Here is a 23,914-nt window from a genome sequence, read left to right as displayed (position 1 = left end):
CCGAAAACTTTCTCTTTAAATCAACTCAAGGACCGGCATAACACAAGAATGACGACATTTTTCACCAACCACTTATAACTAAATATTGCAATTGCTATAATTCTATTGGCAACTGTTGCAAGCATTCTCACCTTGGGGGCTTTTTGCTGCTTTTCGATTTTCCAACAATCCTGCGGATCATCTTGAACTCGCTGTAGCGAGAAATGCACAATCGTCACAAAATCTCTGAAGTCTCTCGAATATTTTTATGACCTGCTCCGAGTTGGTATTTTGCAGCTAAATTATTGCAAGCTGCAAAACACGACAAAACCAGCTTTAAATCTAATTCAAAGGTTACAAAACAATTACAGCATTTCGCTTGACCAATTGTTACGTCATAAGCCGCTGTGAGCAGAACAGTTTATGATCGACTGACGTCACACAAGTGTCACATATCCTTGCAAGGACCTTGATGATGCCCTAGCGTCACCTGGGTTGATTAGGAACAGGATAGCGGCTTATGTCTGCCCTGCTAGGTGCCCTGGATCAAACAACTACGGACGTGACGCCATTCAGCATTAACTTGCCTTTGACCTTGAAGTTGCGTTACACTGACAACTCCTAGTTCGCTCTGACAATGACATCATAAAGTGCTCTTTATTACATCACACGCGATTTCAATTGAAACGTCGTAAAGGCATTTTGCGAACTTGTACAAACAGAAATTCTCGAACGACCTTCCCTCACATCTCGGTCATCAGTCTTATAATAACAAACCCTTTGCATTGTGACGTGACAATTGAATCGGATTAACAATAACACATTGTCGAAAGAAACTTAATTTTATGATCGATGCGCCTCATTTTGCTTTATTACCTCACAATCAATGGAATTATGCTGTGTCAATATTGGGAGGAAGTCTTTTATATCGAGAAACTTCGATAACTGACAAGTTGTTCGCGGTTGCTGACGTAGACTGGCCAATGAACGTTAATCTATCCAAGTACAATATGTCCAGGGTCCAATATACTTAAACATTGTGATTAACAATCCTTCTACATGATAACGTTTTCACGTCATACATAGGGTGTGTGACGTGAAAATATCTCACAAATACTTCCGCAACAAGATCTGCTTCAAACTCGAAGCGATCTCTTCGGCCAACTTTGACGATTCTTTGTTCTTGAGAGTTACAAGTCAAGAGGCCTCTTGACAACGAACAGCTCTTATTTGAAGAACGAAAATATTTTCCAGGATTTAAAATAGTAACCACCCATTTTAAGACGTTGATGGGCGATGGCTGTTTCGTTCCACTTTACAATCGGTTGAAGAAACCAAATAGAATCGCGCTTAGATGACGTAGGTCGGTGCGCCTGATGCTGGCTTGCGTCATATTCAGCAACAAAAAATAAAACGGCTGATAGAAAATCTGTGATAAATTTTCAAACACTTTATTTCTGTGTAATTTTTCTCGATTGAGTTTAACGTGTTTTTGACGAAAACATGAAAACGTCATGTAGGAAAGGTCTGGGCTAAGATGTGTTGTGGCGCCATCTAGTGTCGCAAACACTGAGCGTTTTCATAAAGTTGTTAGGAAACGTGCTGCAAATCGTCGTGATGAAGAGATGGAAGCTATAGTTGAAGGCGTAGAAACTCATACAAAGCATTTCTGCTTTAAGTCTTCATCCAGCAGTTGGGCCTCCTGACATCCTGACTGAGCCGATATTCTGCGATTATGTCAGCCTCAGATAAAAACGTCATTGAGTCCTTTCTTTTATGTTTTCAACGTTTTTCTCCGTTTTCCAACGGTTTCGTTTCCACAAATCAGAGTTGGCAGTCTTTGTCCTCGCAATGTGCTTAAGTGTGGTCTGAAGAACTAGTAGATGTTACTGCTGCCGAACCCCATTTTCTCCCGAGAAGCAGTTGGGAATACCTCGGAAGGAATTAACGAGCAAAAGCGTCCCTCGCGAGCACATTCATCCTCACGAGGTGTGTTCGAAATACCACCCCCCATTTCTAGAATGGAATTACTTCCGCCAACTTCAAACATCATCTATCAATTGTGTGTGATTTCATTACACAGCAGTTATTCAATCACTATAATGTTATTGATGACTAAGCAAACAACATTGTCGTTTGTGACGATGACAAAGGAACAATGTGGCTTTCACTCCTCATTTACTAATGGTTTGATTTGCGTAACCTTTGAACCCAGATGCAAAGTGCATCGTCATAAAGACCGGAGTTAAACAACATTGCTGAGAATTGTTTCCATTGTGACGTGTCGTTAAATAAAAAAGTGGCCCGCAATTTAAATAAGCGCTTCTAATTTGCCCAATTGATCACATGACTCAATAAATATATGGGTCAATATAATTACGTATCAAACAACGTCATCAAAAATGTAACTCACGTATCTAACAACGTCAAAGAATTACGACATTGTTGCAAATGTTACGAGACTTGTGCTTTGAGTAGTTATGTTACGTCATAATATCGTTGCTCTTGAAAAACGAACTCCAACTTTAGGATCCAAATGAAACTTTGGGCCTAATTACACTGTTCTATGCACCAGGGCTCTTCGTTCTTTTTTCCTTTCGCGCACCTTTCAATGCATTGATTTCGTGCCCCCTGCTGGTGATTGAAATAACTTAATAACCACTTCAATAAAAATGTCAACTCTGCATATTGAAAAGAAATTTTCGAATTTTTGTATAAGCGCAGTCGTAAAGCAGCAACGAAAACGATTTGACCACTGATGTTTATCACAAGTAGTTGCTTATAGTAAACTTCGTCTCTAAACTACAATTGGCATTACTTTAGCTTTCTGATAAGCTAACAGCAGTGAAATTTCGGGTATATTAGGTGAGATTTGTGTTTATAATAATACGCGTAATACGTCAATATTATACTCGTTGTACAATACACGCAAGATGTTTTTTTATTGCATGACTATGTTTAACGGCTAAGGGTTCGAAGTGCCCCAGTGTGCACTGGAAAGAACACGCCTTCGCATTCTTATATTTATTAATTGGACTCAGATACTTACTTTTAAGCCGCATAAACATGCATTGCAATAATTATGATATGCTTTCTAAGATACATATCATTTTCTAAATAACCTTTTTTCAGTAAATTAAAAAATATTTAGCGCACTCTCGCTTTAGATGTCTATAGATTTTTTTGGAAATTCTTTCGTCATAATGGGTTACGACTTTGAAGGTCGGAATTAGAATTTACGTCATCCCGTGAGAAAATTTTTTCTTGGGGTTTCACTTCGCTATTTCAAGGTTCCGCAAATAGTGAGTGGGGAAATTCTTTATACTTATTCAGCGTGGTTACGTCGCTGCTACGAGGTTATAGGCCTAGTTTGTAGTTGCTTTGCCTATCTGATCCCACCCTTACTGATGTAACCGCCTAACAGTGAGCCAAGCTATTTAAGGGTCAGGTCCCGTACACGGGTGCACAACCAGAAAACGTCAAAATTTGAGTAGCTGAGGTCTAAAAACTCGCAGTATTTGACGGTTTGAGCAGATATATAGAATGATAGGGAAAACTAACTACGACATACTAACCTACCGCCTGACAGCACTTCATGCAGCAAAAGCGACTGAAGCATATACTCGTGTTTGTTTACTGTAGCCATACAACTGGGTTAGAAATAACAAATGTTTTTTGACATGCGATTGCGAAGTTGCGATTAAAGTTGAAGTTTTGGAAAATTTTACCTCAGACATTTATAATAAACAAACGCAATAAAGTTAGTTTTGTTTGAACTCCATTTTATAACAAATAGCCTAAATAATTAAGGTTTTAATGCACGCCATCATGCAAACACTTGTATTTGCTTCACTGCTTGCGTAATTTCTCATCATCATCGAGTACAATATACAGTCTGATGAATGAGAAAGAGCTACGATGTGATAATTCCTCAATACCTGGTTCTGATATCAAACCCAACATTTTGCTAACCAAGATTGGAAAGTGTTTTGGGCTGAGAAATCCCCCGCGCAATCAAGATGAAACATTCATTATATGTGTAATTAATTTTTATCCCTTGCACACTTGGCAAACTTTCCAATCTGGGATGTCACAGTGTGCATTGTGTGGAAACTTTATTGTTTATTATCAATTGGTTTTCATATAATCAAACCCGCTTTGTTTATAGATGTGTGACAACAGGTCTAGTGGTTGTCCAGACAGCAGAGTATGGCTGTTTTCAGCAAGATCTTGGGTGAACCATGAGTCAACACCAAAAGTGACAAATGGGGCAAAATGCTCTGACGCAAATACACAGTTTGACTCATTCAATCTTTAAGTCAATTGCAAATCGAGTGGACAAAGTCCTGTCCAACTCATTAAGTGCAAAATAATGCACCTTACATGAGGCACTGAAGCTCGTGAAAAGCAGTATTGAGTGAGCCTATGCCAAACTCTGCAGCCTGGGTGGGTATGCCACATTTTCCACGTGGCTTGCTTTGTGTACAGTGATTAAGCTTCAAGTGACTTTTTGCATGTATTTCCACTTGCAGGTTATTAACTATTTATAATTTCTTGCTTTGCATTAGATACTTAGTTTGTAGTAATATGATGCGTTTAAACCTGTTCGAATTCTATGGGCATTTTTGTGCAAGATACGCACTTGAAGTTCTTGTTTGTTTTGTGACAATGGTGGTGGCAGCGATAACATTAAATGTGAGCAGCCCATATGAGCTGTGCCATTGGGCCACAAATTGCGTAAGCAAGTCATCTTCTGAAAGCGAGATTAGCAGTGATATAGTTCTCCTTACGCTGCTGCGATGTGGAACGATCTTGTACGTCTACATGCAACTGAAAAAACTATGGAGGATTGGGTCAGTGATAATTGTTGCAATTATTTGTTCTTACACTGTCTTCGCTGTCATGACGTTCAGCATCGCCATTCTCCATTTTCTTCGTAAAGACTTGGTTATCGTGAGCAACGCTTTACCAGTCTTTTTGTTGCTCATTGACGTGTCACGTATGGTTATTGTGACACAACACTGCCTTAGTATGAAGTCCATTGATTTGCTGCACGAATACATTGCCGAGGCGATGTCCGCTCTCAGCCCTATGGCCACGCTCGACACATTGATCGAGATTCTTGTTCTCGTCAACATCGGAGCTTTTGTCCAAATCCATCAAATACAGCAACTAACTTGCTTTGCCTGTTTGTCTGTCATAATCAATTACATTGTATTCACCACATTTGTGCCGGCGTGCTTGTCGGTTCTGTTGACGCTGATTAACAAAACACCAACTGACGTCACTTTGGTCCCTTCGTGGCACGATGTCAGGTTTAAAAAAATTCTTCAAAATGAAAAGCATAGACATGTTTCTATTTTACCAAACCATGTCAAACTCATCCTGTGTGCTGGCCTGCTAACTCTACAGGTAGTCAAGTACAGTCGACTCACTTCCAACGTTAAAGAAACTTCCGGGAGTTTGCAAAATAGTTTCGACTCGTTGCTCAGCTTGAACCCGGAACAGTTTTTTACGCTCATCTTGATTCTTATTCTTGTGAGCAAATACCTGCTGGACGACGGATACGAAATCGTGAGCAGGTTAAGAAGACACTCTGACACTTGCATGGACTCTAAGGCTTCTTGTCCTGACATAGAGTCAAAGTTGTCCCACAGTGAAGAGAAAATAGAGTCTCTTTCTGATGAACAGTCGTGTTCGAGTCTGTTACCGCGATCATTCGAAGATTGCTTGCGACTCTTGAAAGTTGGTTCTGATTTGTTGACGAACAGGGAAATTATTTCTTTAGTCGAAAAAAACAAACTCGCTCTTTATAAGCTTGAAAGTGAACTTCGGGATGCGAACCGTGCAGTTCTGTTGCGGAGGGAAATATTTAGTAAAAAGATGAGAGATGTAAAACGCAGAGAAGCCCTCCAGCGTATACCACATATAGGATATGATTTCACCAACGCAACTAAAGCTTGTTGTGAGAACACGGTCGGGTATATTCCCGTCCCGGTGGGCGTGGTAGGCCCACTTTTGTTGAATGGGAAGGAATACCGTGTCCCCATGGCAACAACAGAAGGGACATTGTTGGCGAGCACAAATCGTGGGTTGAAGGCTCTATATCTCTCCGGTGGGGTTAAAGGTCATGTGTATCGAGATGGGATGTCCCGGGCACCAGTGGTTGCTTTTCCATCGACTGAGAGATGCTGCGAGATGTCTGATTGGCTCCAGGATTTCTACAACTTCAACCTGGTGAAGGAAAAGTTTGATGAAACAAGCAGGTTTGGGAAGTTGAAGTCCATCAGCCCAGTTGTGTCTGGGAGATTGCTCTTTGTCAGATTTGTCGCCACCACTGGAGATGCGATGGGAATGAACATGGTTTCTAAAGGAGCAGAAAATGCTTTGAGGTAGTTTACAATTTCTTGATAACTTTTCTATTACCAACCGTAATGAATCAAAATTCAGTTAATATCCGAAGTATATTAACATAATTTGAACCTGAAAACCGCATCCATTGTATAACTATTATAATGTTTACATTCTGACATATTAATCTGCGGCCAACATTGCACCATGTTCTGTTTCAGGTGGCTGCAGCAGACCTTCACAGATATGGAAGTAATTAGTTTAAGTGGAAATTTTTGCACTGATAAGAAGCCATCTGCCATTAATTGGATTGAGGGTAGGGGAAAATCTGTGGTATGTGAAGCAGTGTTGCCAGCCAAAGTGGTTAAGAAAGTTCTGAAGACCGATGCTGCAGGATTGGTTCGTCTTAGTCACTGCAAGAACCTCATTGGCTCAGCAATGTCTGGGAGCATCGGGGGGTTCAATGCGCATGCAGCCAACATTGTGACGGCGATGTTCATTGCTACCGGGCAGGATCCGGCGCAGAATGTCGTGAGCAGCAACTGTTTGACTAATCTTGAGCTGAGCAGATCACAAGATGGCGATGACGGTGAGATGAATGACCCTTCACTGCTGGTGACGTGCACCATGCCATCACTAGAGGTCGCTACTGTAGGTGGCGGATCAACCCTTGACCCACAGCGAGCCTGTCTTGGACTGCTCGGCATCGCAGGGGCAAGCGCCTCCGACAAACCCGGCGCCAACTCAACACAACTTGCCAAAATCATCTGCGCAACTGTGCTCGCTGGTGAATTGTCGTTGCTAGCTGCATTAAACTCAGGTGACCTTGTGCAAAGTCACATGAAGCACAATCGATTGCCGAAGGGAACAAAACCAGACACTGACCACAGTATTCTATAAACTAACTTACTGTTTTCTTAAAATGCCAGATTTCTCCTAAAATATATATTAATGTGATCATCGTGTTATGTTTGTCATTGTGCATACACAGTGTACTTGCAATACTATGATTCATACGATGAACTTAGTGCGCATGGTGAGTGAATAAGTGCACAGACACATCCTAGCACAACCAAAGCTCTACTTACATTATACTCAATATCTTTACAGTTGTATTGGCCTTTCCCTTTTTGTTGCTTAACATGTTAAGTAAATTTCTTACTCTTCAATTGCTTGGTTGTCCTATTTCTATTTCTTTGCTTCCAAAGCAGAGTGTTTTACAAAGAATAAATTCCACAATTTTACAAAGTATATGTTCTTTATGTATCGCATGTACTGCATCTGACTTAAAAAATGAAAAGTAAATCAAAATTCATCACCATATAAGGTGTTGCCGTAGATCGATGGCTTAGTTAGCGGGCCAAGGATGATAATAAATGAGGCAAGGCCAAGCACAAAGTTTAACGAAATAATAATGTTGTGTCTATGAGTAAGTGCATGCTCAAACTCAGGGAATCCCATCATATTGCAAAGAGCATGCGAGATGAAGGCACTGATCAGGTGACCGGTTCGTAGAAATATATAAGAGGACAAAATTCCAAATATGGTCGTGTAAGATGCCTGGAAAAGAGTGGAAGCCACAATGGTGGAAAGTGGGTAACTCCCCGTCTTGTACTGCTCGCTTGCGTGGTGTATGTGAGCTGGAACATAAACACAAAATAAACATTCATCCATTTCTGTCCACAGACAAGCTCTACTAGTTTCATCAAGACCAAAACACATGTCTTGAAAGATTATTATCAATAAAGAACAGAACAACCTGCATACTGCACCCACTTTAAACCCGGCCAATATTTGATGTAATAAGCTGCAGATTTACAAACCAGCGAAACGAAATACGATAAAATTTCAGTCAAAATTAAAATAACATTAGTACAGCTCCATTTATGCACCGAAGTGCAAATTGGACAAACAAGGATATATCATAGACATATCATATCATATCATAGACCGACACATGCAACAATGCGATTATTTAATGAGGCTTTGTTACCATTTCCATACAATCCAAAACATTTTTAAATTGCTGAGAGCTATGGACAAGCATAAACAAGATGGGATTAATTGACTGTTCACAAGACAACTTTTAACAACAAGACAGGGTTGTATTTTACTAAGCAGATATTTTCTATATAAAAATTTCCTTCCAAAGTAAATTGGATGCAATAAGCAGCTGGATAGTGGATCTACTGAATTAATTTATGTACACTCAAGTACAAATTAAATCCACTCACCTAGACCAAAGAACCACGGAGCAAGCAAAATTGAGGTAAATTTCCCAAATGCTGGCACCAAGAGAGGCAGCATACATCCACGAAAGACCAGTTCCTCTGATAACGGAGCCTGGAATGAATGTGAGTGAGTCCGGTGCATGGACGTTTTTGAATATTATTTTAAAATCACTGTCCTGGCAATATTTTTATGAGTAAGTCACCACTCACCACAAAGTAGTTCCTCCAAATGGTGATGTCCGACATCTGGCTACTGAACAAACTTTTCATGCCGTGATCAATGAGGAGCATGACAACAGGACCAAGGAACAAAATAATAATTAAAAATGAAGGAAGAAAAACTGCTGGGATTAATCCTTCGAAGCGAATTCCGATCCATTCAAGGAAAGTTGCACTTTGACATTGAGATGTTGAATTTGAACTCGAGAAAAAAAGAATGACACAGGCAAGTGCTGATGCGAGACTCACACGAAGAATTCTCTCCTTAATCGTCTTCGGATGATCTCTTCAAAATATCAGATAAATTCATTAAATAATGCCGGTTAGAAAAGGATGAAGACTGAACAATTTACACAGTTGTTGGTAAGGAGGCTCTTGTTTGTCTATTTTTATTTTATGTTTCGCCGTCGACTGTGGGGAGCAAAAACATGGTGCTAACCTTGTTATAACAAAACAACACGAAAATGGCAAGGTCTGGAAGCTTAAAACGTGCAAGATGGAAGGTTAGCTCGGTTGTCAAACCCAAAGTTCGCAACATCAACGTAGCCCAGACTGCAGAGTATGGCATTTTTCCTCAACATTTCGGCTGTGCAGAGGCAAAATTCTGGTTTGCAAGGAAGCAGCAAATGTGCACTGCGACTCGTGGCCCAAGGGTGCCCTGCATTTTTGCAGCCAGTGCAATGCAGACTTTAACGTTAGAAATCGGGGAAAATAACAATGTCTTGTCCTATGGTTTTTTTTCATTTTTTAGAAATATCGGTTTTAAACACAAATTTTGCAGGTCAAATTGGAGCTAAAATTGGTGCTGTTTTGGGATACAAATCTCAGGTGTGCTCTTGCCATAGTCTGCAGTCTGGAACGTAACTGATTCAGGTTGAATCGAAAAAAGTAATTATAATGATGCAAATTACATCAAAAATTCGAAATTTTTTCTGTTCTTTGCAAACAGGAAAACAAATAACGCGGAATAGCGGAAACACACAAACCTTTAATACGTAAAAAGGGGTCTCTTGTACTTTTGCATTCCGGAATCGTATGGAGTTACGACGTAATAATTCCTCAATACTTGGTCCTGATATAGTAGTGCAAAAGAAAAAAGAGACCCCTTTAAAAGGCGATAGTCAATTGAATAACCTGTCGTAGCCACCGTATTCATCTTATGAAGGACTTACAATACCTCGGCAATCGCTGCGACTTAATGTATAGGCTCCCAACGTACAAGATCGCAAAGGCCAGGCACGAAAGTATTGCTCCAACTTTTGATATGTGATCATAGCAAACTTCGACAAACATCTTTATGACGAACTTATAGTTCCGAGTTCATCTGCCACTGAGTACCACGACCACGACACCGCCCGGAGCATCATTCTGAACCTAGAGCTACCTTGTTACGCTTCACAACGGTCGATACAATTAAATATCATATTTCTTCGAATGAATGGCTAAGTTCTTGAATTGTTGATTCTAACAAAAACTGTATGCATAATTTCAGAGCTTGAAAAAAGTCACAATAACAACCCCTAAGATAAGTCTGTTAAAATAATACAATTTTCTAGTTTATTACACATACTGCTTGCCATGTCAACCTTTATCGTTACACGCCCTTGGTTAGATCACAGCCATGTTATTTTCTTTTTGCATGTTTTAAGTCTTTGGGGTATCTCCAATTCTTTTCCGTTCATTATTTGCTTGTGAGCAATGAACCTTCTTTTTTGTCCCTATTATGCTTTTACTGCTACTGTCATATTTTTCTCTCTGCAAGGTTAATGGCAAAAAATGAACAACACAACATCGTTGTCGAAACGTTCAGCTGTCAAGGTTCATCAAATCGATGGTTTAGTCCAGGGGCGGGCAACTTCTTCGGTCGGCGGGCCGGATTGCTGAATAGATTGGAACGCAGCTTTGTCTTATTAATGTTCATGGTCGAAAATGTTTGCTCATAAATGTATGTAGACCCGAACAGAACAAGTAGATTCATGGCCATCTTTCTCAGGTTGGCAAACTTGGACTTATTCAGTGTCGCAATAGAGGGATTGCGGCAGAATGTGGCCGCAGGCCACATTATCATGTAAGACCGGAAACTGTCTGCGGGCCGCTCAAAATCCCGTCGCGGGCCGGATCGTGCCCACCCCTGGTTTAGTCGGTCTAAGATCAGGAGTGAAAAGTTCTAGCATTATAACAGTGGGCTGGCATATTCCGGTATGCATTAGGTCGATGTGTATATTGGGCTGGTTTGATGTCCTTGTCACTTTGGCGTGCTCTGTAATTATTATGCGAAGTAAGTACGTTGAGAAAGCTGATGACGTTCCGCTGTGTAGCTCTCCATGAACGAGTCGACCTTCTTGATAAATGTTGTGACTTGCTCAACACTGAGTGGAAGAGAAGCCATGGTGTGAGGTAAGGGGATGCTAAACTTGAATCGAAACATATTCGGTGCACTCTGTACTTATAAATGTAGCAGTTCTGCAGTCTGAATTCTGTTTGCAGACTTGTTATAGACTAACTTTAGGCCTGCCATATTTTAGAAATGCAAAACCGGGACACATATTCAATTTAACTTATTTTTATTGTTTGTAGACAATACTTTCAAATATGGAAATACACAATGATAACACGATCATTATGTAGATCATTCGTAAACTCACGTTTTCTTTTTGACATAATGCTAAAAGTTGCAAGTTAATTTAGTCACATGAGTATTACCTCAATTTTTAGTTCAAAATATGTAATATTTTGGGCAGACTAAAATGCTGCTTCTAAGTTGCAGCTGCAATGCTGACCGACTCGGCTAAGCAAGTTAATTTTTTGAAATGATTGAATCTAGACCATAGTGATGTAACAAGCATTTAGTAGAATTGCCATTGAAGGAAAGCAACCGCAAAAATATTTTAACGGATACTGTAATGCTAAATGCTTACAGATTCGCTCAATTAAACCCCCATTGTAAAATGTCATTATGAAAAAATATTGCATTTGAAGTAGGTTGTTGTAATTAATACTATCTTTAAAATGGTTAAAATGCTCTGCTTGAGCTGTGGATGCAGACAGAAACTCAATGGTCAAATAGAAAATCTCAGAATGAAAATTCTTGGCAAAATATTTTGAAATTTTGAAAGGCTTTTTGTATGACAGCTCAGTTCTGTTCCAATGCATGGAAAAATATTAAAGCCCAAGCCTGTACCCAGGAGCATAACAAGGAACCCATGGGCCCCTGGAGGGAGATTTTTATTTTATTCTTCAATGTGAAATCATCGACGTTATGACCTCATCGACGTTTTGAAATCAACGTCGTTATTTTTACGCTTTACTGCAAAGTTAATAGTGCACATTGGTTGTTCTTTTGTAATCTTTACGCAACTAAAAGGCCCGATGTGTTATTTGTCATGAGCCCATAGGTGCCGTAGACCCTTAGACATCTGCGTAAGATAGCTGTAGTATAGTTAGACCATTGTCCAGATTAGTGCAGAACCAAGCATAGCGACAAAATATTACAAAATTCTTTGCTTCCGGACATTCAATAAACTTACATAATATTTGGCCTACACAGGTCAAGATTTTTGGAAAAGTCGAATCATGAATTTCCATGCAGTTTGCTGATGCTCGATGAAGAAATGTTGATCGGTCATGCACGACTATCTCGAATTGTCAGCGAGGAGAAAAGTTTGCTTTTAACGTCAGGTATGCAAGTTGGCCCCCTATACGCATCATCATCACATCATTTCTCATCGACATCATCTTGCTTTCAGTCATAATTGATCCCAATCGAAGAGGAGAAGGTCTTGGGAGGAAACTGCTCCATCTCACAGAGGAATATGCCAAGAAGAGGGGATTCACGTATCTGTGCTTGTCCTCAGAAAGCAAAGAATTATTTTACAAGAAATGTGGTTTCTATGAGACAAGCCCGGTGCAACAATGCTCGTCAAATGCACTTCAAAGCAAGTTTGAAATGGTGGGTCTCATAACTCTGGCTTTGGAACTTCACAGTTTTGTTTGTAGAGATTAAATGTGATCTTTATCTTATTACCACAGAAGCCCCTCAATAAATCCATAGATAACAAATCTGTTCCTCTGTTAAATCCAATTTAAGGATTTTTTTGATTTTAAAACATAAAATTCTTGGTTAATAAATCCTGACTCCCCATTACAAATCCATTTTTAATTCTAGGTGTACTGTTTTCATAAACAAACAAAACCTTATTCTGACATTAGTGGCCGTTTTCAAACCTGTCATTTTGTGTGCAGCTTATCTCAATTTTTCTCTCGTTCAGTGTTAAATGTTCCAAGTTCTTAGGTCAATGCAGCCTTAACAGAACAACATTTAAACATATGAATAATTTGATATGATTTGTATTGTGCCAAATTGATGGTCATCGTAGAAAGGTTTTTCGGTGTGAATAAATAATTGATGGTGCTTCTACCAGCCAGGGTTGTGTTTTCCCACCGGTTTAAGCTGTATAGGTTCACTAAATGTATAAATGTTAAATCAGTAATTAGCTCAGACCAAGGTGGATTTGTTCAGTGTAATCTGCTTCAATGTATTTATTAATTGTCATTTGCACTTTAACTATCCTATAGTTTGATATTTTATTCTTGTTGCGAACATTACAGCTGCAGAAGTCGGCAGATCACGCAACATCCACAAATGAAGTTGATGAGAAGATGCCAGGAGCAGAAGATGAAAGTAAAGTCCACATCATTCCTCCTCCACCTCCATTGATTAAAAGTCATTATCAAGTTTCATCCAATGACGAGATCTCGAAGAAGTGCTGGCTGAGGAAAGAGATTTGAATCATCTTGCAGGATAATTTCCACAAACTCCACCAGGCAACTTTCTTCTTGTATCGCTGGATTAGAAATAGCAAGCGAGGAAGCACACGACCTCGTTGACCTGGTTACCAGTGCTGAGGAATCATCTCTGAGTTGGCACCATGCCAGGATTTATCCTTAATATGAAGACGTGCACCCACACAAGGTCATATTTCAACCAACAGTTGCTTTATTATTTGAGTTTCATGATAGACATCATACATACTTATATTCACAGTATAAAATAAAGCTGCTCCCAAATGCATAAAGATGTTTCACAGCACAAAATGTTAAAAGTGGAACAATTTGTATATATTGGTGCATGCAATCAATTCAGGCCATGGTTGTATTTTCTTCTCAAGTGAAACCTCAAAAACACACCATCCTCTTCACAAGTTTCTCCAATTTGAACAAATGTTTGTCTTTGTCTTCTGGAATATTCCTCCTCACATACTCAGCCAAATTAAACAGATAGTCGGAATTTTTTCCACTTAGGCCAGTCGACTTATAAATAACCTCGGCAATTTCATCATCAGCGGCCGGCTTGTAGAAAGGGTTTTCTGCCGCGCCAATATAAAGCATCAGTGCAAATGAACTTTTCTTTTTCTCCCTCGGGTGGAAGACGACTTCAACTGCACTGTATCCCTCTTTCTCTCGATACTCGAGATGATCTCTCACATGGCTAGCATCGGATTGGGCAATTCTGTAAGCAACTCCCCAAACTTCTTCACTTTCAGCTGGAACCAACGTCGCCACTCTCCCTGGCTGTGAAAGATTAATTTGCAAAATCAGTTATTAATAACACTCCTATTTTCTCATGAGATAATTCTGTCCATTAATCGCTTTAAAGATACAGCTATTGGTATTCCAAATACGTGAAATGCCTAAATACTTTGTTGGCGGTTGTCGTTTTCAACAGAAGCCATTACTGTTGACAGCCACAAATTTTTTATTCTGGCTTAATTACTTGAGTCAAAACTGCACATATTGAGTCCAGTCCCATTGATAAATTCTTTCTTGAGTGGAATGCCACGAATTGGTCAAGTTTTTAGGCATCGTTTGTTAAAGTCCTAAGTCACTTGTTAGAAAACATTTTTATCACTATTTCGTTCTTTTCTTGTTGGAAGATGTTATGGCAGCCTTCCACATAATAAACAAAGAACACCCATCTGAGCAACACAGCCAATGATCGGTTGCCAAAGTCTCAAATAATTTTTTTCGTGCCAACTATCCAGTAGTTACAACTCATTGTGTTGAACTGGTTTTCAAAAGATTTTGAGCATGAAAATATCTGGTTAAAATATGCTGGGTGCATTGATGGTGATTTATTGACTGGAAGTGAAATCTAAAATTAGTCATTCCAGTAATTTCACAGCAAAGCGACCACTGCACTAAGAGACAATTCTTTATGCCTAGAAGATCACCAGAATACTGTGACCTTTAGTAATTCCACGCGCATTAAAAGACTCCGCCCTCAACCTAAGATCAGGTTTGGGCAAAATTTTAGGTAACCCCTTTTGTCATGCAAGATCCACACACGCTCGGTCGTTGCACGTTTTTCCGAGAATTTAAATCTCTAAAAACTAAAATATTATTTGTTTGTCCTCCGCATTCAGACATTGCGCCTTGAAGGATATTTGTTAATTGTTTTCGATTTGTAGTATCACGTCATAATTAAGTTTTTCTCACCTTCCCGGGGAGACCTCTGTGGTCTGTGCTGAGCTGCCAGAATCTTCGCTTGTAGCCTTTGATGTAACCGACAAGGCTTTCTTCGAACGGGAAATCGACCTTCCACGTCAATGAACCGTAACCGAAAACCCACATTTGTCAATGCAGTTGTAACTAAAGCTTTGCCGTCGCGAATAAGTTGCCAGAAATCAGGTGAGCCTAAACCCGATCAGCTAGTTAATAAAATGATTGCTGTGACACTTCCTCGCTTATGCTGAGTCATGTCACGATTCACAGAACAATGCCGGAAGGTGTCAACATACGTGTCATCCTGACGCGCTTGTTTTTGGCGTTAATTATTTATATTTATTTCAGAGTCCTTTTTGTGTTTAAAATAATAAGCCATTTTTTGTCTCATTCGCGTGAAACCCAACAATTAATTATCACACGGGTAATTCCCTTACGTGCAGACGGTATCTCCCCAATTAAAAATCTTATAGATTTCAATTCAAAATTTTGTTTTAACAAGACAATTCTTATTTTCTGAAAATACTTGCTGCCAAGCCTTGTAATGTTTATTAAATCAGATAAAAGTGAACAATAAGACGACAAAAACAAGTGAATGACTACAACCTATATTAAACCTAGCTGTGTGATGGCAGCTTTGCAAACCATTGAAAAACAGCGAACATACCGGAAGTATTTGCAACGTAATGCAAATGCGTATAAATGACTATTTTGAAGAAATTGAATATTTCCTTTTGCATTATAACGTAATAGACTATACAGCAATATACGTAAAGAAGCTTTTGTTTACTGTTTTGTAACTGACGTGGACCACAACGAAGAATTCTTTGTTGTTAAAGTTACCACGTTGTAGTTGACCGACGATGACTAAACTTCTATATGTCACGTGCCCAGGCAGCAATATAAAACCGACTTATTCGGCAATTTCATGGAACACGACTCTATAGAAGGTCGACATTAACGAATCCCAAATTTTTTCCTATCAGTGCCAAACCATAAAACTTTTTCAATATTCTACCAGCAGACTTTATGCTTTTAAGATGACGCAACCGATATAGTTCGTTTTGTTTCAAAGAAATATGAATATACTGTAGGGGGGGTTATAACGCAGTCAAGAGCCCAAACTTCTTGCATAGATGAATGACTTTAATGTAAGAGAAGTTGTCTGTATGGAACGTATACTTTAGCAAAGCGACCAGACTAAGATTGTTATCGCTTTCCAAAGTCGTTGACATCTTCAGTATTCATAGGCAATGTTGTATGCGGGCGACCGATGTTAATGTTCGCCGTCGTATCGGCCCATCTCTACCGTGCTATGACTTCATGATTGTTTCGTCAATAATGCCGTCATTGTTTGCACCTGACATGGCGGGAGATAAAAAATTTTAAAATATTAGAGTCAATTTCATCTCTTTTTACATAATTGCACGCACAATTGGCACTTACCTCACTCACAATTACCTCAAGGCACTGCTACTGGTACTCTGCCGGAAACAAAAGCTTAAAAGAGGTGGCTGAATGCTGGAAATGACGTTTTATGTTCCGGCTCATACCTAGAGCTTCATTACACAAGGCTTAATGATAATCTCCTCTCCATTATAAAACATCGCGAAATGACGAACATCTCAAATAAACGCCAGTTTACAAAATGACAAGGAAGGAAATGGTAATTCCGTCCGTTTGATTTCAACGCCTGTGTGGTATCGTTCGATTCACCAGTCTCATGGTTGCAGCTTAGACTCGTGCATTAGACAGTCAGCCAACAGCTGAGCACATTTACTTGGTCGAGCTGATGTCGATCCACTTTGAGGCTCTGCATGATCGGGTTGATCTTCTTCATCAATGCTGCGTCCTGCTCAACTCTTATTGGAGGAGGAGTTATGACGAGAGGTGATAATAGACTTGCACTGGGTCGGTTAAAGCTAAATTTTGACGTCATCACGCTGTCCACCTTTCAGGTTAAAAAAGGTGGGAAGGTCGAACGATCACTTCCCATGCAACCTGCTGATGCTCGATGGAGAAGAATTCATCGGTCACGTGGAGCTATCTCAAGTGGTCGGAGATGAGAAATGCTTACGTTTGAAAGCAGGTGAGGAGATGATGAAGATGCAAGCTGACATGAAGCTTTTTATAACTCGATTCCGATGTTGATTTCTCATCGACATCATCTTGCTTTCAGTCATAATTGATCCCAACCGAAGAGGAGAAGGTCTTGGGAGGAAACTGCTCCATCTCACAGAGGAATATGCCAAGAAGAGGGGATTCACGTCTCTGTGCTTGTCCTCAGAAAACAAGAAATTATTTTACAAGAAATGTGGTTTCTATGAGACAAGCCCGGTGCAACAATGCTCGTCAAATGCACTTGAAAGCAAGTTTGAAATGGTGGGTCTCATAACTCTGGCTCTGGAACTTGACAGCATTGTTTGTAGAGATTAAACGTGAATCGAAATATAACGATGTTATGCGAAGAATATGTTTTAAACGTCTTGGGTTGTTTCATAGATTTTGTATTTCAAAAAACTTTACTGTAGTGTCGTATACTTTCTAATACAAACATTACAGCTGCAGAAGTCGGTAAATCACGCAACATCCACAAATGAAGTTGATGAGAAGATGCCAAGAGCAGAAGATGAAAGTAAAATCCACATCATTCCTCCTCCACCTCCATTGATTAAAAGTCATCAAGTTTCATCCAATGACGAGATCTCGAAAACGTGCTGGCTGAGGAAAGAGATTTGAGTCATCCATGAATCCAGAAGGATGCAAGAAGAATCCTCGGACAAGAAAAATGGAATTTATTAAAGCGGCTGCCGCCCTCAGATTATGCCTCCGCCCTTTAGTGATCTTGAAAGATAATTTACATGAATTCCACCAGGTAAAGATATTGTGATAACTCACGGCCTTACATCTGCTGCCACCTCGTGTCTAGATCGGGAATAAAATATAATTACTAGAGAAATATTTTCTGACTATAGTTGGGCCAGTTACTGGCGGTCAACCAAAGCTTTTTTCATTGAGTTTATGGTGAGTTTTTGAAACTAACTTGATAAACTGTGTTTGTATCTCATAAAATAACTTACGTAACTCGTAACAATTTAATAATAGTCAAAAATTGTCAGCATTCATGATAAAGAAATATCGAGCTTCACAGAGGGAAGCAAAGAAAGTTGAAACCAGACCAGAGTTGAAACTCCAAGAAATTGTTCCAAATTTTTCTAACTGTTTGCTCCACCACAGCCAAATGCACTCAGCCATCACAACTGTTTTACGACGTGAACTCGGTCTGTCGACTTCTGTTCCGACGTCACCTGGAAGTGAAACTCCTCCAACTGCGACATGACAAGTTGCCATTGGTTGAAAAATCCTGTGACCTGCAGTGAGGTCACGTTGCAGTAAAATAAAAGCTTTTTTGCTGAAACCGTGCGCACTTTTATTTCTTGACAACTTTTGGTCTTTTGCAGCAAATTAGAATGAACACAGAATATGAACGACCCCACGACCATTTAGTTTTCATAAAAATGATTCCATGACTCATATGCGTCATAAATCGTTGCAATTGTTAATCCTAATTCTTTAACGCTTTCATCATTGTTTTATTCAAACGTCATAGTAGACACTTGGTTTAGCCCTGACGTCACAATCAAATGCTCTGATTAATTTGGCATGACTTGCTCCGATTTCAATATAACACTGACTTGCAAAATTTATATCTACGTCATAATGGTACTGTTTGACATAAATTGCGCAGAACGAAGATCACGTGATCTTAAATTCTTTTATTACTGCGCTTGTGCGTCATTTACAACACGAATTCCGACAAATTGGTAAAAAATAATTACTATTTTGGCGATCTCTCTTTTTACATCGAATTGAGTCGTTCACCCTGTTTGTGACGTCATCAGAGGCCAGCTTGCTTGACGAGGTTCTCCAGTAGGAACAGGTGTCCGTCGTCATCCTCAGGAATGTGCCTGCGCACGTACTCGGCGGTGTTGAGCAGATACTCAATATTTTTCCCACATTTGCCTTGAGCTGAGTAGATGATTTGGGCAATTTCATTCTCATCCCCCGGGCCATAGTAAGGACTGTCTGGGATGACGACGTACAAGGTAATAACGATCGACATTTCCGGATTGTCTCTGGGATAAAAATTGACTTGAATTTTCTTGTAACCTTTTTCTCTTGCGTCGAGATTTTCTTTGACTTGTTCAATTTTGTCTCGAGGTATTTTGTAGGCGACTCCCCAAACTCTGTGCTTGGGGTCTTGGACGATCGTAGCGCAACGACCAGGCTGCGAAAAGAATATTCGGTTATTCGGTATTAAACGATGCATTATGACATCATAGGCCAAGTTCACAAATTTAAGCCACACAATTTAAAACTTTGTTGTAAGTTTGCGAGCACGTGATCTCACCTTTTCGGGGGCTCCCCTGTGGTAGGTGTTGAGTTGCCAAAATCTTCGTTTGAACCCCGGCACGTAACCTATGACCTCTTCCTCGACGGGAAAGCCCGTCTTCCACATGAGGGAGCCATAGCCAAACACCCACATATTTCTCCAAGTTTAATTGACACTAGTGCTCAGCAGCAGCAGTAGGGCTGATCTTGGTAAGAGACAGCGCAGAGGGCTCGGTGAGCCAGTGCAGACACGGGCACGCAGCTATGCAATTGCAGCTTAATTCATGGCTGGTTTTGTTTCTCCACCTGCAATAAAAAACAACTAAAATTAGTCCCATCAGCAACTTGTTACGATTCATGAGAACACAAAGCGCTTTATGACGTTACTAGTTACTTACTACGCCTGACAACATTTAAACCTCACAACAGCCTAGGCAGTCACTATCAACTCTGAGTGATTTTCTTTGTTCTGCTTCTTATAAAGCGCCGCAGCGAATGAGAATCGATTTCATCAGAAAAAGTTTCGATCAGTCGTTGGAATCGCTACAGCGAGTAGCGCGATGGTTCCTGATAAATTGTTGCATCAGCTGGCCGCTACGTCACAAAGGGAAATGGCGACGAATGGTTTATCATTATAAGCCAACTATGGCGGTTGGGAACAAGTACGTTAAGTATTATGTTGTGTTTGTTTAAAGGTGACGACGGCGATTATGGTTGATCATTCTTGAGAGGCTCTGTGACGTTTGTCTGCGTAACATGTTGGAAATATGCGTTCATTGAAAAATATTTTCCAATACTGTACTGGAGAATGTTTTTGGTAAGTAGCGTCACGTGATTACTCAACATGCTTTCCACGAATGTGATGACTAGGGCAACCAAACTGGTAAAACTGGCAAACCATACTGGTTGCCCTAGTGATGACCAAACACGTCTAATTGCACTTACGTAATCGAGTGATGCTGATTGGCTAGTTTTAGGGTGTGTAACGTCATAAAATGCAGGATTTTCTTTGTCTGCGGAGGTGAAGCGATTTGCCTGTGTTGAAGATGGCGCCATTCCTGCGGTCAGTGACATCGTGTCCATTCATGCTTCTTTGTGACTGTTGACTTCATAATAACCTACGTGACGTCAGTCTCTCCCAAACAAGAAATTGTTTTTAAAGAGAAAATTTATTCAGAGTTGACAGAAATCGAAAAAATAAGATCGAGAAATATTTGTGCTCTGTGAAGCGTGACAAGCACGTGACTTCTTTGAACTTGGTAGTTTGAACGGTATTGACATGTGTTGATGGACTTGACCTTGTGCGTTAACTTTGAAGCATACGAGGTCAATTTCTCATTATGACGTCATAAAAGAGACAAGAAGTTCCACAAAATCGATTTAAATTTGCAGAGAAATGGAAAGATAACAAAAAGTTCAAAACACAACTAAGCACCATGGTATTTAGGTGGCACCACTGAGTTAAGTGCAGAATAGAGAGAATTGTACACTATAGACATCATACAAGGTAAAACAACAGCGCAACAATCGCCGTTGTCACGTCTGAAATCTCAAGAGAACCCAAAAAAATTCCTTCATACTTTTGCACCAAATTTCAATGATTTGTAAAAAATATTTCAAAAATAAAAAAATGAACTTTCTCTGACGCCTAATTGTTCACCATACTTAGTGGAACAGGCGCACATGACGTCATAGTGACATCATTGGGAGGATAGTGATGTAATCGATTTGGTGAGTTGGGGTGGATGTCATCGGGGGAATTCCCATGGTAGCCCTCAGGAAACTGCGGAATTGAGTTTTGATGAGATTCCTGGGCGCACGATGCTCTGCTAGGGGCAATGTCTTGAGCGCCATCGCCTGGTACGATATCTGTACAAAAGTTTAAAAATCACGTGACTAAACTAAGATGATCTCTTGAGGAAAGTGCAAGTTCCAACCTTCATCGTTGAGTTGTGCGCCGTTAGCGCCACCCGATGTGATGGTGTTGGGCCAGAAGCGGTCGGTGGATCGGTTCACCTGCATCTTGCTCTTCTTGCTCTTGTTCGTGGAGGCACCGGCCGCATCGTGGTTGCTCGCATCCAACATCGGCTGCAAGATCCTCCTCCGAGCATTGATGAACCTTCACATAAACAGCTTATTACACGAGCACAGCATCGAACGGGACACGAACAATTGTACCAGTTGTTGACTTGCAGCAGGGTGAGACAGGTCTGGTTGGCGAGGCTTCTCTTCTCATCCTCGGTGGGGTAGGGATGCTGCAGCGTCATAAAGTTTGAAGCATTATTACATCATCTTATACCAGTAAAGATGACAAGCTATCAGCACTACGACGAAAATATTCAACAGTATCCACCCCTCACCCACCACGATGTGGGAAAACAACCACGATCTTAAGATTTCTGTGGCATGTTTCGGCAGGATGCCACGTTTTGTCTTCCTGTTGTTGAGGTCGTCATGGGCAGGATTGAGCTGCGAGTGCGGCATGTGGTAGATATGACCCGACGACATCCCCGGCACATTCTGAAACCAGAGACATGTACCACATCATACAGTGAGCACATTCTAGCACAACAAGGAGATTATGTTAACTACCTGGGAAGGAGGGGGAGATACCCCAACCTGAGAAAGTGGGGTTGAACCATCAATGCTGTTTTCATGAGACATTTGGCCCTCTGGTGCCACTGACTGCTGATACATCCCACCTATGAGTACACAACTATTATGGCGCCACCAGCAACTCAAACACAAACAGTGAGTGTTTTAATCAAAGTAGATTTTCATGCACAGTTCTGTTCACACGCAACATGTGACATCTGTGCTCCCGGCAAGGCTGTATGATAATTAAAAGAAAAATTAATACACCCATCAAATCCCTGATGTGTGGGCTATCACGTTTGTTGCTTGCCGGTGCCAACATAATCATCTATAACAAAAACATGTCCTTTTACTAGGAAAAGTGAAAACAAATGCCACCAACTTTGCATGATGATTTCTCCCTGTTGGTTGACAGTGACGTTGGCATTAGGAGTGTTGGCCAAGCACTGGTTTGCATTCTGTCAAGTTAAAAAGTAATGGAACTGCAACATAACTTCGTCTCCAAGTACACGCACATATGAAGTGATAACCAGCTAAATAAAAACGCTGTGCTAGTTGCCAATTATTATTATATCTATTATTAACTCACATTATTATGTAAAGTGTTGTGCTGAGAGGTTGGGTCCGAGAAGTAGCCGGAGTCGGATCTGAGGAGGTTCTCGCTGTGCATCTTCCCCTTCAAGCAGGTGATGTACCTGGAGGAGCATATACAACAGCTATGCTGAGTAAATAGAAACTTCAGTGCTATAATAACATAAAAGCTACCTTTGACAAAAATCTTTACAAAGCTCATTAACTTTTTCAAGTTCAAGGAGATGAATTCGTAGAACCTGGATTGCTTTTATCATCTGCAACAAAACACAGAAATCAACAACAAGTCGCAAGTGACACGAGCATCCTCATGTATTTGGAGCGTGAATTCTTACCAGGTTGTCAATTTCAGGATTGTCGATGAATATCGGGCTCATTGACGCTTCATGACGCCTCACAAACTCCTGGATGTCCTCATCGTACAACGACGACGTTGGACTTTCTTCACCGCGAGTGGCCCGCTCACATTTCTCAAACAACAACTCCAACAAAACAAACAACGGATGGCTGCAAAATACAATTCAATCATCTCACTCACGCGGATTCTCTGTACGAGATGTCAGCTGCAAAATTTCACCTTTTAATCAGCTGCTTGTCCGCTTCGACTTGTGACGTCTCATCCAGCGAAGAGTTGCTCAAATTTTCGGATGAATTCTTTAAAACTTCCTGAAATTTCAATTAAATCTGTAAATCACCATGACAACACACAGTACTACACAAAAATACTTGAATGCGTTGAAATTAAAGCTCTGAATTGAACGGAATATTCCCACCTGTGAGTGGCCATCAGCTTGGTAGTGATGCTGAGACATTATCAGGGGTGTCTAATCAAACATTCTTAATTGTTTCTAGATAAATGAAAACAATTATGATGTAATTATTTGTAGCATAGAAAGCATAATAATGAAATACAGCAGAGTGCACTGTGGTAATATGCAGGCCATCGAACAGATGCTCTGTGTAGGAAGCCTCAGTGAATCAAGCGATTGTAAATATATTAACATGAAGGGCAGGAAGCCAGTTTCCGTGAATTGAATGAAATATGCGCCAGTTAT

At 40.3% G+C, this 23,914-nt stretch overlaps 7 protein-coding genes across 7 annotated transcripts; 3 read left to right on the top strand and 4 right to left on the bottom strand.

Moving 5' to 3' along the window:
• Positions 1–3,260: 3,260 nt before the first annotated feature.
• LOC143461938 (3-hydroxy-3-methylglutaryl-coenzyme A reductase-like) lies at positions 3,261–7,579 on the top strand. Its single transcript, XM_076959890.1, has 2 exons — positions 3,261–6,371; positions 6,552–7,579. The coding sequence occupies exons 1-2, from the start codon at positions 4,567–4,569 to the stop codon at positions 7,228–7,230; spliced, it is 2,484 nt and encodes an 827-aa protein (XP_076816005.1). The 5' UTR covers positions 3,261–4,566; the 3' UTR covers positions 7,231–7,579.
• LOC143461941 (CAAX prenyl protease 2-like) lies at positions 7,570–10,213 on the bottom strand. The gene is made up of 4 exons (XM_076959894.1): positions 9,958–10,213; positions 8,772–9,066; positions 8,565–8,673; positions 7,570–7,970 (listed from the first exon to the last, which is right to left on the bottom strand). Exons 1-4 carry the CDS (start codon positions 10,071–10,073, stop codon positions 7,636–7,638), a joined length of 855 nt encoding a protein of 284 aa, XP_076816009.1. The 5' UTR covers positions 10,074–10,213; the 3' UTR covers positions 7,570–7,635.
• A 263-nt stretch (positions 10,214–10,476) lies between these two features.
• Positions 10,477–14,759, top strand: LOC143461942 (N-alpha-acetyltransferase 80-like). Its single transcript, XM_076959895.1, has 4 exons — positions 10,477–11,177; positions 12,328–12,458; positions 12,527–12,729; positions 13,389–14,759. Exons 1-4 carry the CDS (start codon positions 11,080–11,082, stop codon positions 13,566–13,568), a joined length of 612 nt encoding a protein of 203 aa, XP_076816010.1. The 5' UTR covers positions 10,477–11,079; the 3' UTR covers positions 13,569–14,759.
• On the bottom strand, positions 13,754–15,490 carry LOC143461944 (putative glutathione-specific gamma-glutamylcyclotransferase 2). The gene is made up of 2 exons (XM_076959897.1): positions 15,276–15,490; positions 13,754–14,351 (listed from the first exon to the last, which is right to left on the bottom strand). The coding sequence occupies exons 1-2, from the start codon at positions 15,408–15,410 to the stop codon at positions 13,956–13,958; spliced, it is 531 nt and encodes a 176-aa protein (XP_076816012.1). The 5' UTR covers positions 15,411–15,490; the 3' UTR covers positions 13,754–13,955.
• Positions 15,491–16,113: 623 nt separating this feature from the next.
• LOC143461943 (N-alpha-acetyltransferase 80-like) lies at positions 16,114–18,699 on the top strand. The gene is made up of 4 exons (XM_076959896.1): positions 16,114–17,171; positions 17,240–17,370; positions 17,461–17,663; positions 17,844–18,699. The coding sequence occupies exons 1-4, from the start codon at positions 17,074–17,076 to the stop codon at positions 18,018–18,020; spliced, it is 609 nt and encodes a 202-aa protein (XP_076816011.1). The 5' UTR covers positions 16,114–17,073; the 3' UTR covers positions 18,021–18,699.
• Positions 18,700–19,037: 338 nt separating this feature from the next.
• Positions 19,038–20,060, bottom strand: LOC143461945 (putative glutathione-specific gamma-glutamylcyclotransferase 2). Its single transcript, XM_076959898.1, has 2 exons — positions 19,693–20,060; positions 19,038–19,569 (listed from the first exon to the last, which is right to left on the bottom strand). The coding sequence occupies exons 1-2, from the start codon at positions 19,825–19,827 to the stop codon at positions 19,180–19,182; spliced, it is 525 nt and encodes a 174-aa protein (XP_076816013.1). The 5' UTR covers positions 19,828–20,060; the 3' UTR covers positions 19,038–19,179.
• Positions 20,061–20,823: 763 nt separating this feature from the next.
• Positions 20,824–23,821, bottom strand: LOC143461939 (homeobox protein PKNOX2-like). Its single transcript, XM_076959891.1, has 11 exons — positions 23,633–23,821; positions 23,437–23,525; positions 23,195–23,366; positions 23,034–23,116; positions 22,858–22,963; positions 22,651–22,726; positions 22,266–22,375; positions 22,038–22,193; positions 21,852–21,928; positions 21,611–21,792; positions 20,824–21,542 (listed from the first exon to the last, which is right to left on the bottom strand). The coding sequence occupies exons 1-11, from the start codon at positions 23,669–23,671 to the stop codon at positions 21,322–21,324; spliced, it is 1,311 nt and encodes a 436-aa protein (XP_076816006.1). The 5' UTR covers positions 23,672–23,821; the 3' UTR covers positions 20,824–21,321.
• Positions 23,822–23,914: the final 93 nt, after the last annotated feature.

This window comes from Clavelina lepadiformis, chromosome 6 (genome assembly GCF_947623445.1).
Source record: "Clavelina lepadiformis chromosome 6, kaClaLepa1.1, whole genome shotgun sequence".
In the NCBI taxonomy this organism is placed as follows: domain Eukaryota; kingdom Metazoa; phylum Chordata; class Ascidiacea; order Aplousobranchia; family Clavelinidae; genus Clavelina; species Clavelina lepadiformis.
This window is presented reverse-complemented; position numbering and strand designations above follow the sequence as displayed.

Coding starts and splice junctions, on each gene's coding strand:
- LOC143461944 (XM_076959897.1), bottom strand. CDS start 15,410: ATGTGGGTTTTCGGTTACGGTTCATTGACGTGGAAGGTCGATTTCCCG. Junction 14,352..15,275: donor ACAGAGGTCTCCCCGGGAAG/GTGAGAAAAACT, acceptor AATCTTTCACAG/CCAGGGAGAGTGGCGACGTT.
- LOC143461943 (XM_076959896.1), top strand. CDS start 17,074: ATGTCGATCCACTTTGAGGCTCTGCATGATCGGGTTGATCTTCTTCAT. Junction 17,172..17,239: donor AGGAGGAGTTATGACGAGAG/GTGATAATAGAC, acceptor TCCACCTTTCAG/GTTAAAAAAGGTGGGAAGGT. Junction 17,371..17,460: donor ATGCTTACGTTTGAAAGCAG/GTGAGGAGATGA, acceptor TCTTGCTTTCAG/TCATAATTGATCCCAACCGA.
- LOC143461938 (XM_076959890.1), top strand. CDS start 4,567: ATGATGCGTTTAAACCTGTTCGAATTCTATGGGCATTTTTGTGCAAGA. Junction 6,372..6,551: donor GGAGCAGAAAATGCTTTGAG/GTAGTTTACAAT, acceptor GTTCTGTTTCAG/GTGGCTGCAGCAGACCTTCA.
- LOC143461939 (XM_076959891.1), bottom strand. CDS start 23,671: ATGTCTCAGCATCACTACCAAGCTGATGGCCACTCACAG. Junction 23,367..23,436: donor GACAAGCAGCTGATTAAAAG/GTGAAATTTTGC, acceptor TGTATTTTGCAG/CCATCCGTTGTTTGTTTTGT. Junction 23,117..23,194: donor ATCCTGAAATTGACAACCTG/GTAAGAATTCAC, acceptor GTTTTGTTGCAG/ATGATAAAAGCAATCCAGGT.
- LOC143461941 (XM_076959894.1), bottom strand. CDS start 10,073: ATGTTTGTCGAAGTTTGCTATGATCACATATCAAAAGTTGGAGCAATA. Junction 9,067..9,957: donor AAGTCGCAGCGATTGCCGAG/GTATTGTAAGTC, acceptor GATATTTTGAAG/AGATCATCCGAAGACGATTA. Junction 7,971..8,564: donor TCCGTGGTTCTTTGGTCTAG/GTGAGTGGATTT, acceptor TTTATGTTCCAG/CTCACATACACCACGCAAGC.
- LOC143461945 (XM_076959898.1), bottom strand. CDS start 19,827: ATGTGGGTGTTTGGCTATGGCTCCCTCATGTGGAAGACGGGCTTTCCC. Junction 19,570..19,692: donor ACAGGGGAGCCCCCGAAAAG/GTGAGATCACGT, acceptor TTCTTTTCGCAG/CCTGGTCGTTGCGCTACGAT.
- LOC143461942 (XM_076959895.1), top strand. CDS start 11,080: ATGACGTTCCGCTGTGTAGCTCTCCATGAACGAGTCGACCTTCTTGAT. Junction 11,178..12,327: donor AAGAGAAGCCATGGTGTGAG/GTAAGGGGATGC, acceptor TGGCCTACACAG/GTCAAGATTTTTGGAAAAGT. Junction 12,730..13,388: donor TTCAAAGCAAGTTTGAAATG/GTGGGTCTCATA, acceptor CGAACATTACAG/CTGCAGAAGTCGGCAGATCA.